Source organism: Podarcis vaucheri, assembly GCF_965113315.1.
Source record: "Podarcis vaucheri genome assembly, chromosome: 12".
Taxonomy (NCBI): domain Eukaryota; kingdom Metazoa; phylum Chordata; class Lepidosauria; order Squamata; family Lacertidae; genus Podarcis; species Podarcis vaucheri.
In genome coordinates this window covers 60,874,104-60,885,273 of record NC_138750.1, presented here as the reverse complement: position 1 = coordinate 60,885,273, position 11,170 = coordinate 60,874,104, and the positions used below count along the sequence as shown (strand labels likewise).

At 47.5% G+C, this 11,170-nt stretch overlaps 1 protein-coding gene across 1 annotated transcript; it reads left to right on the top strand.

Moving 5' to 3' along the window:
* The first annotated feature begins 402 nt into the window (after nt 1-402).
* On the top strand, nt 403-8,023 carry LOC309515059 (cathelicidin-2-like). The gene is made up of 4 exons (XM_082192672.1): nt 403-788; nt 1,269-1,376; nt 4,270-4,353; nt 6,715-8,023. The coding sequence occupies exons 1-4, from the start codon at nt 603-605 to the stop codon at nt 6,820-6,822; spliced, it is 486 nt and encodes a 161-aa protein (XP_082048798.1). The 5' UTR covers nt 403-602; the 3' UTR covers nt 6,823-8,023.
* The last annotated feature ends 3,147 nt before the right edge of the window (nt 8,024-11,170 follow it).

Here is an 11,170-nt window from a genome sequence, read left to right as displayed (position 1 = left end):
GGAGGCAGTGGGAGACAGGAGTGCCTGGCGTGCTCTGGTCCAGGGGGTCACGAAGAGGCGGACACGACTAAACAACAACAACAACAATCTGTAATATATATGTAAGATGATCTTTTAAATCAATAAAGGTCAATTAAAACATAAATAAATGAAAATTGAATGCTGGAAATGCAGCAAGGGCTCAGAAGACTGGAGTACGAACACAGCCTTTGAGAATCAGGAATATCAACAGGCTCCCCCCATTCCTGTCTATGGCATCTTTATTGTGGCAAGATGTGGCAACAGGATTCGATCTCCTATCCGAGAGGCCTCAACCTTTCCCAAGACAGAGAACTCCTTCCTGGATTTCCCCCTCCTTTCAGTGATGTTTTGCAAGGAGGGTTTTTCAGCAGTCGCCCTTTCAGTTGGACCCACTTCAACGGACACTTCCTGGGGGGCGGGCGAGAGAAACCACACTTGCACCCTCAGCCGAAGGACGTTAGCCCACAGGGGAGGGGGGTTATAGGGCCATGGGGTGCCCTGGGCTATAAAAAAGGGAGCTCTGCCTCTAAATCCCAAGGAAGGTACCAAAGCAAGGATACTTTGAAGAGACAGAGAAGAAGATGGAGAAGAAGATGCAGAGATGCAAGCTGTTTCTGCTGCTCATCGCGGTGGTTGCGGCAGCCCCCACAACCCGCACCCCCGTCAGCTACGAGCAGGTGGTGGCGGCAGGCGTGGACACCTACAACCAGGAGCAAAACCCGGAATTTGCCTTCCGACTGCTGGAAGCCGAGCCGCAGCCTGATTGGGTACGTAGTTCTTCGGCTCCCCTCCATTATCTATTCTATCAGGCAGCAACGATTCCTTCTACAGTGGTACCTCGGGTTACAGACGCTTCAGGTTACAGACTCCACTGACCCAGAAATAGTGCTTCAGGTTAAGAACTTTGCTTCAGGATGAGAACAGAAATCGTGCTCCGGCGGCACGGCGGCAGCAGGAGGCCCCATTAGCTAAAGTGGTGCTTCAGGTTAAGAACAGTTTTGGGTTAAGTACGGACCTCCGGAATGAATTTGTAGCAAAGATCTTGCACCTGAGTTTGCTTCTTTCCTCCTCCCTCCCAATCCATTCCCCCTTTTGTGTCGTGTCTTTTTTCAATATTGTAAAAACTGAAGACCGGGACTGTCTTTTCCAGTATCTGTAAACTGCTCAGGGAGCCTGGCTGAAGAGGGAAATTAAAAACTCTTTAAATGTATTTTCCCCCCTATCTGTTTTGCTCAATGTCTCCACAGGATGCTTCTGGTGAAACTACCCAGGCTATAAAATTCTCTATCAAGGAGACGGTTTGCCCCACATCAGAGAAGAAAAATGTCTCCCAGTGTGAATACAAAGAGGATGGGGTAAGTCTGGGTGCCCCCCCCCCGCCGCAAGATATTGCCAACTTCTCACTGCCTTTAACGGCAGCTGGGTCTGCAAATAAATTAGGAAGGTGGCACAGTTCCTGCACATAAGCTTTCTTTTCCCAAGCCCTGCCCCCCCCCCCCATTTAAGCCTGGGAATCCAGGTGACATTATTAGTCAGTGTGGCTAATAATAATAGTAATAATAATTTATACCCCGCCCATCTGGCTGGGCCTCCCCAGACACTCTGGGCGGCTTCCAACCAAATATTAAAATACAGTACAGTGGTGCCCCGCAAGACGAATGCCTCGCAAGACAGAAAACTCGCTAGACGAAAGAGTTTTCCGTTTTGGAGGTGCTTCGCAAAACGAATTTCCTATGGGCTTGCTTTGCAAGACGACAATGTCTTGCGAGTTCCTGCCGTTTTTTTCCCCCTCCCCCCTTTTTCTAAGCCGCTAAGCCGCTTATCAGCTGATCCGATCAGCAGATAAGCCGCTAAAAGGCGCTAATAGTGCTAATGGCGCTAATCCGCTAATCCGTCAATGGGCTTGCTTCGCAAGACGAAAAAACCGCTAGACGAAGAGAATCACAGAACGGATTCTTTTCGTCTTGTGAGGCACCACTGCAATGCATTAAACATTGAAAGCTTCCATAAACATAGTCTTCTTCTTTGGCGATCCCTCGTAGCCGAGTAAGATTGTCTTCCATAAACACGGTCTTAACAGTGAGTCCGTAAGTGACTGCGGAGGCCAATTCTGGATCCACACGTCCTTCCACAGTGGGGACATTGGTTTCCGGGTGGGAGTTGATCACGGTGTGGATTTGCCAAGTGTGCCTTCCTCTTAGCATGTTTCTCCCTTGCGTCCTGAGTTCGAGTGTCTTCAAAGCTAATTATTATTATTATTAGTAGTATTTATTATTTATTATTTATACTCTGCCCATCTGGCTGGGTTTCCCCAGCCACTCTGGGAGGCTTCCAGCAAAATATTAAAAAACAATAATTCATCAAATATGAAAAGCTTCCCTAAACAGGCCTGCCTTCAGATGTCTTCTAAAAGTCAGATAGTTGTTTATTTCCTTGACATCTGACAGGAGGGCATTCCACAGGGTGGGCGCCACCACCGAGAAGGCCCTCTGCCTGGTTCCCTGTAACCTCACTTCTTGCAGGGAGGGAACCGCCAGAAGGCCCTCGGAGCTGGACCTCAGTGTCCGGGCTGAACGACGAGGGTGGAGATGCTCCTTCAGGTCTACTGGGCCGAGGCCATTTAGGGCTTGAAAGGTCAGCACCAACACTTTGAATTGTGCTCAGAAATGCACTGGGAGCCAATGCAGATCTCTCAGGTCCGGTATTATATGGTCCCAGCGGCCACTCCCAGTCACCAGTCTGGCTGCTGCATTCTGGATTAGTTGTAGTTTCCGAGTCACCTTCAAAGGTAGCCCCACATAGAGCGCATTCCCATGACACCTTTGGTCAAGGCTGTTCTCCAACTGGAGCACTCGCAGGCCAGTGTTTCCCAGTTGTCGGTGTTTATACTACATTTTTTTAGATTTGCCTTGAGACAGTCCTCTTTTGTTGACCACCAGCATTACGCTTTCCATTTTTAAGTTTGGAATAGAGTAGTTGCTTTGGAAGACAAATCTCAATAGTGTGGCATAGTGGTTAGAGCATGAGACTAGGATCTGGGAGACCCGCCTTCAAATCCCCCTCTCTGTCATGAAGCTTACTTGGTGATCTTGGGCCAGTCACTCACGCTCAGCCTAATCTACCTCACAGGATCGTTGTGGGAATTAAAGGAGAGGGAAAACCACCTGCGCAACTTTGAGCTCCTGGGTTTAAAAGATGGGATATAAACAAACAAAATGATTTAATTTATGCCCATGTGTAAAACTTTTTTGGGGTGGCGGAGAGCCACGGCGAGACTCCTTACGGGGTCTTCGCCGCGGGATCACATTCACCCGGTGCTATACCAGCTGCACTGGTTCCCGGTGGAGTACAGGATCAGGTTTAAGGTGCTGGTTTTAACCTTTAAAGTCCTATACGGCCCAGGACCCTCGTACCTAAGGGACCGCCTCTCCTGGTATGTCCCACGGAGGACCTTACGGTCTTCAAACAAAAACATCTTGGAGGTCCCGGGCCACAGGGAGGTTAGGCTGGCCTCAACCAGAGCCAGGGCCTTTTCGGCCGTGGCCCCGATCTGGTGGAACGCTCTGTCCCAAGAGACTAGGGCCTTGCGGGACTTGACATCTTTCCGCAGGGCCTGCAAGACAGAGCTGTTCCACCAGGCCTTTGGCCAAGGCACAGTCTGACCCCCTCTCTCCTTCTGCAATCCTCACAGAATTCTAGCCCAATGGTTGCCATTAATTTGATTCTGAATTGATTTTAGAATGAATTGGTTTTAGAATGTATTTCAATTAATTGATTGTGATTTTATGTAAACTGTGTTACTTTTACTGTTAGCCGCTCTGAGCCCAGCTTTAGCTGGGGAGGGCGGGATATAAAGAAATTATTATTATTATTATTATTATTATTATTATTATTATTATTATTATCCAGTCCAGCCCCCTGCAATGCAGGAATTTTTCACCCCATGTGGGAATCGAACCCGCAACCTTGAGATCATGGGTCTCATACCCCAACCGACCGAGCTGTTCTGTAGGTTTTAAAGTATTGCTGCAATTTTTTATTCTATTGTTTTTTCTTTTGGTAAACCTCTGAGGTTTACCCCCTTTTGTTTAGCACTCAAGCGGTGTATACATTTTATGAAATAAATAAACCGAATCAATCAATGAATGCCTAGAGTGGATGTGGCCCATATCTCTTCTTCTGTGGGCCTTTGACGTAGGACTTTTCTATAGCGCTGATGACTTACTCCTTTCCTCTTTCCTCAAACAGCTGGACAAAGACTGCTCTGGCTTCTATTCGACCCAGCAAAGTCCGCCTTTAATTATCGTGCAATGTGAGGACGTGGATCAAGAGGTAAGAGAGACTGGGCGCTGGCGAAATTTGGGACGGGGTGGGGGTGGGGGTACAATGTGCGGAGACCCCGTCCGAAGCCCTGGAGAGTAGCTGCCAGTCAGAGCCAATAACTGCTAATGTCCTGACTCAGTAGGCAGCTTCCGATCTGCACAGCGTTCCCGGTGTTTTTCATCCCCAGATTCTGGGATGAAAAATGCTTTTGAGCATGTGCAGAGTGTGATAGGAAGTAGATGGTCGGGTTTTCTAATTTTTGTAAATAAAATGGAATTGTAAATTGTAAATGGAATTGTTTTTATATGTAATAATAATAATAATTATTATTATTATTATTATTATTATTATTATTATTATTATTTAAAAGGATAGGTTGCTTTATCATATATGGGTTTGCCAGCCCAGGCTCCTTTGGGAGAAAGCATGGGATAATGATTATGCTCTCCTGTACAAAGTAGGAAAATAGCAATAATCCCCCACATTTCCACTCCCCCCCCCTCTCTCTCGGGCTCGATGTTATTGTACTCACACGGCTGTGACTAAATTTAAGAAGTGCTTTAAGATGAATGCTAGCAGCTTTTAAAACTTGGTTTTAAAATGATGGGCTCAGGTGAATTTTCTTCCCTTGCCCGCATGGCTGCATCAAACCATGTTAAAAAGGTAAAGGTACCCCTGCCCGTACGGGCCAGTCGTGTCCGACTCTAGGGTTGCGTGCTCATCTCGCTCTAGAGGCCGTGAGCCGGCGCCGTCCGAAGACACTTCCGGGTCACGTGGCCAGCGTGACGAAGCTGCATCTGGCGAGCCAGCGCAGCACACAGAAACGCCGTTTGCCTTCCCGCTATAAAGCGGTACCTATTTATCTACTTAAGAGTGCTTTCGAACTGCTAGGTGGGCAGGAGCTGGGACCGACGGGAGCTCACCCCGTCGTGGGGATTTGAACCGCCGACCTTCTGATCGGCAAGCCCTAGGCTCTGTGGTTTAACCCACAGTGCCACCCGCGTCCCCAAACCATGTTGGGGAACCCAAAAATGTGTCCTGTTCTGAAATGTGAAAAGCAAATTGCAATTCTGCGTGTAGCTCTCAGTAGAGAAGCAATGACTGGATAATGCAGACAGGGGAAACTTTGGGGTGGCTGAACTATAACTCCCATCAACCCTTGCCACTGACCCTACATGCTGAGGCTGGTGGGAGTTGTAGTTCCGCAACAACTGGAAGGCCAAAGGTTCGCCGCCCCTGGGGTAGTACTCAGAGTTTGAAAGCATCCTAAGAGCTCAGTACAGTGGCACCTTGGTACTCAAACGCCTTGGTTCCCAAACACCAAAAACCTGAAAGTAAGTGTTCCGGTTTTCGAACGTTTTTCGGAAGCCGAACGTCCAACACGGCTGTCGGCTATTGTTTCCAGGGTGCCTGTAGCAATCGGAAGCTGCACCTTGGTTTTCGAAATTTTTGGAAGTCTTGTTGTTGTTGTTGTTTAGTCGTTTAGTCGCGTCCGACTCTTTGTGACCCCCTGGACCAGAGCACGCCAGGCTCTCCTGTCTTCCACCGCCTCCCGCAGTTTGGTCAAACTCATGCTGGTAGCTTCGAGAACACTGTCCGACCATCTCGTTCTCTGTCGTCCCCTTCTCCTTGGGCCCTCCATCTTTCCCAACATCAGGGTCTTTTCCAGGGAGTCTTCTCTTCTCCTGAGGTGGCTAAAGACTTGGAGCCTCAGCTTCAGGATCCGCCCTTCCAGTGAGCACTCAGGGCTGATTTCCTTCAGAATGGAGAGGTTTGATCTTCTTGCAGTCCATGGGACTCTCAAGAGTCTCCTCCGGCACCATAATTCAAAAGCATCCATTCTTTGGCAATCAGCCTTCTTTATGGTCCAGCTCTCACTTCCATACATCACTACTGGGAAAGCCATAGCTTTAACTATACGGACCTTTGTTGGCAAGGTGATGTCTCTACTTTTTAAGATGCTGTCTAGGTTTGTCATCACTTTTCTCCCAAGAAGCAGGCGTCTTTTAATTTCGTGACTGCTGTCACCATCTGCAGTGATCATGGAACCCAAGAAAGTAAAATCTCTCACTGCCTCCATTTCTTCCCCTTCTATTTGCCTGGAGCTGATGTGTGGCCATGATCTTACTATCGTTAAATAGTAAAATTCATGTGAAATTGCTGTTTTAGGGTTGGTTTTTAAAAGTCTGGAACGGATTAATCCATTTTGCGTTACTTTCTATGAGAAAGTGTGCCTTGGTTTTGGAACACTTTGGTTTTGGAACGGATTACGTTTGAGGACCAAGGTGTATCGGCTTTGTGTAGTAATAAATGAGTATTGCAAATGCACACTCACTGTTTGTACTCACTATTTTCTCTCTTATCTCTTAGCTGAGTCGTATAACAAGGGGACGCTGGAGAAGGTTCTGGAGGGGAGCCAAAAGATTTGTGAAGAGACACGGCGTGAGGATTGCCTTAGCAGCGCTTCGGTTTGGATAGAGAACTCCAGAAGAAAAGGAAGTTCAAATGATCCCCGTCCCAATGTGCTCTCTGCACCAGCCTCACGTTAAAGGGATCTAGAAGTTCCGCTTTGCTTTTTACACTGTTTCTCTTTCACTTCTTCCAGCCCAGATAACTTCCACAAGGCTGCAGTGCGTAATGATAAAATGCCCTGCAAAAATAAAAATAAAAACCTTCTTTGCTCCAAAACCAAGTGTTTGTTAACTATACTGTACAGACTTTGATGCGAGGCAGGTCCAAATGTCACATGAGCAAACCAAATGTTGGCCTGAGCATATTTGCTTGTTTTTTTAAACAATTGTGGAGGTAAAGGTAAAGGGACCCCTGACCATTAGGTCCAGTCGTGGCCGACTCTGGGGTTGCAGCGCTCATCTCACTTTACTGTCCAAGGGAGCCGGCGTACAGCTTCCGGGTCATGTGGCCAGCATGACTAAGCCGCTTCTGGCAAACCAGAGCAGCACACAGAAACACCATTTACCTTCCCGCCGGAGCGGTACCTATTTATCTACTTGCACTTTGACGTGCGTTCGAACTGCTAGGTTGGCAGGAGCTGGGACCGAGCAACGGGAGCTCAAGCCATCGCAGGGATTTGAACCGCCGACCTTCTGATCGGCAAGCCCTAGGCTCTGTGGCTTAGCGCACAGCGCCACCCGCGTCCCTTAATTGTGGAGGTACAATGTGCTAAAGGGCAGATAGAGGGCACTGTTCTTAGCCTCTGACATGACAGCAACCTAGTGCAAATATAGTACAGAGAGGTACAGTCATGATAAAACCTGAAGACCCTTTCGGCTCTCTCTCTGGAGAACTGTGCGGAGAATTGAATTTAAGTGTGTGCTGGTCCGGGGGGGGGGGTTACCGTGCGCCGTGGTCTGAGTCCGGTCCTAGGTCGAGAGTCTGGAGGCTGTCTGACAAGGGCGAAGCAGGGTCCAAGGCAAGGAGCCGGGCATGGTCAGGAACTCCAGAAGAGCAGGTCAGGGTGCTTGCAGGAACCGGTTTCCAACGATGTTGCTCCCGCAACCTGGGACTGGGCTGACTGGCCTTTATCTCCTCTGAGGCCTGGGGTGGTCCCGGCCCACAGGAGACCCGCCTCTCCTGGCCTGGAGGCGAGCACTCCTCCTGTGAGAATTTAGTTCCCTCCGCCTCTCTGCCCTGAGCCTCTGCAGCTCAGGAGAGGCTGGAGGGTTACTGGACCCAGAGGCAACCTCACCTTTCCCTGACGGGGCTGAGAGTGGAGCACCTGCAGGCAATGGGTCCTCCATCACCTCTGGAGCCAGAGCAGACTCAGCTGGTGTCTGCTCCTGAGGATCCAGCACAGGTGAGGGCCCTTCAGGTTCAAGCCCCTGCCCCAGCTCAGCTGGCCCTGGAGGAGGGGACTCCTGTGCAGGCTGGGATTCCTCAGGTTCAGCCTCTGAATCAGATTCCCAGGTCATCACACCAAGATTGGAAAAATGAGAAGCTGAGAGAGCTGAAATTGACAGTTCCTTCCACCCGCACAGCTCACAGCAGAGGTAGCACAATGGCAATTGCTCCAAGCACATTTAAACATGATTAGATTTTACATCTAGCCCCGTCCTCCTTTAAAGAAACGTTCCCCATGAAAAGACTTAGGTTAGAATAAATCACAGACACTTGGCTTAGATCTTTACTCACAGAGTTTCTGAAAATTACAATAAACAAGACTCCATCTGCCGCCAGTAAAATAAAGGAGAAAATTTTCCAACTGACCTAAAAAGAAAGAACTTGGTTATCTTACAAAAGAATCACACAGTCTTTCCATTAGCAAAGATACAGGCTGTAGAAATCTCCTTTCAGGGAGATTATTCATTTGCTGAGCTGGGAGCCAAGTTGCATGGCTCCTTCTTTGAGGAAAGCTGCGGAGAGAGAGAAAGCGGGAGGGTGGAGAAGCAAAGGCTTCTGGGAGCCTGCTCTACCCATAGTGGCAACTTGACTTCAGAGCTCAGGTTAACCCTTTCAAGCACACAAGTGTGAGTCAGAGGAAGCAAATCATCTGGCTTCTTTTGCACGCAATCAAAATGAGATTGTCATTTTTTTTGTATTTGACGCCATCAAAGCTATCTAAGATGTATAAAAATATCTCGAACAAATGCTGGCGGTGTGTGTTCTCTGAAGGAAACCTGATTCATATGTGGTGGTCATGCCCCAATATTAAAGAGTTCTGGAATGTTATATACAATGAACTGAAAAAAAATATATAAGGATAACTTTCTCCAAAAAACCTGAGGCCTTCCTACTTGGAATCATAGGTAGAGAGTTACCAAAAAATGCAAAAGAATATTTTTTGTACGCAACTGCGGCCGCAAGAATCTTGGTTGCACAGAACAGAATGGCAGAATAAATTGGTAGAATTTGCCGAGACGGCTCAAATGACAAATAGGCTGAGAGGCAATATAAATCAAAACTTTATTCAAAAATTGGATGTGATTAAGAAATATTTAATGAAATACAATAGCGGTGTGGTGTCTATGACAGTGTTTGAATGATTTCTGTATATATGCTAGATAAAACTAAAGCAAAAGTACCTCGGGTACCTCGGGTTAAGTACTTAATTCGTTCCGGAGGTCCGTTCTTAACCTGAAACTGTTCTTAACCTGAAGCACCACTTTAGCTAATGGGGCCTCCCGCTGCTGCCGCCACGCGATTTCTGTTCTTATCCTGAAGCAAAGTTCTTAACCTGAGGTACTATTTCTGGGTTAGCGGAGTCTGTAACCTGAAGCATCTGTAACCCGAGGTACCACTGTACAGTGGTACCTCGGGTTACATGCGCTTCAGGTTACATACGCTTCAGGTTACAGACTCCACTAACCCAGAAATAGTGCTTCAGGTTAAGAACTTTGCTTCAGGATGAGAACAGAAATCATGCTCCGGCAGCGCGGCAGCAGCAGGAGGCCCCATTAGCTAAAGTGGTGCTTCAGGTTAAGAAAAGTTTCAGGTTAAGTACGGACCTCTGGAACGAATTACCGTGTTTTTCGCTCTATAACACGCACCTGACCATAACACGCACATCGTTTTTAGAGGAGGAAAACAAGGGAAAAAATATTCTGAATGAAACAGTGGACGTATCATTTTTGTGCTTCATGCTGTGGCCACAGACATGTGATCTGATGGTGAATTTGGGGTGACCCAATGCAAAAATCCTGAGAATCCCTGTGGATCCATGCTTTGTAACCATGTTTTTGTACCATTGCAGCCCCAGGCAACAGTGGGTGCGTGATTTTGCGGGCCAGGCTGTAGCCATGGACATGCTATGTGCTCTGATGGTGAATTTGGGCTGACCCAATGCAAAGATCCTGAGGATCCATGTGGATCCATGCTTTGTAACCACGTTTTTGCACCATTGCAGCCCCAGGCAACAGTGGGTGTGTGATTTTTGGGGGGCAGGCTGTAGCCATGGACATGCTGTGTGCTCTGATGGTGAATTTGGGGTGACCCAATGCAAAGATCCTGAGGATCCATGTGGATCCATGCTTTGTAACCACATTTTAAGTGGGGAGGGAAGGAAAAACACAGAAGGCTAAGAATGCAGGAGAGGGCTATAACGTGAGGAAAGGAAGGCAAATATATACGTATTTTTTTTAACTGCCTTGTCAGAAGAAAGCATTTTAACTGCATTAAGAACTATTTAGCAGCGAAACCTAAGCTTTGCCATCCCTTAAGAGGTACAGACACTGTAATCTTCCAGATCGCATGAATTTACAGGCAAAACACTGTTTAAGGATTTCATCCTTTTAAATGGAAGAAAGCATATTTGAATGCTGCGTGTCTCCAAAAACAAAAAGCAGAAAGTCAAATCAGAATTTTAAACTGAACCTGTAATCTCTCTTCCCTTCACAAACATTGTTCCCTCCGGAGCATGGAGAGGAATTAGAGGGACGCTCTGCTTTCCCCTCTGCTTGCCTGGAGGGGAGGGGCTTTCCCTGCTCTTTGTTCCGTTTGAGCAAACACAGTAACGAAACAGAGGAGGGTGGGCAGTAAGACCCTGAGGCAGAATGCAGGAAAGCAACCACTTCCTCTTTTCAGGTTTCCCTTCTCCCTGAAGCGTGGTTTGATTTTTGCCTGATTTTTCGGCTCCAGGGACCACACATTCGCTGCATAACACGCACAGACATTTCCCCTTCCTTTTTAGGAGAAAAAATCTGCGTGTTATAGAGCGAAAAATACGGTAAATGCTTAACCTGAGTTACCACTGTATAACAATGTAATGTGGTCAAGCAAACTTAATAAAACAAATTTAAATAATAAAAGTGAGATCGTCTCCCCCAAAATGGCACCCTAGAAGCGTCTCACCCAATTTCACTCCTATAGTAAG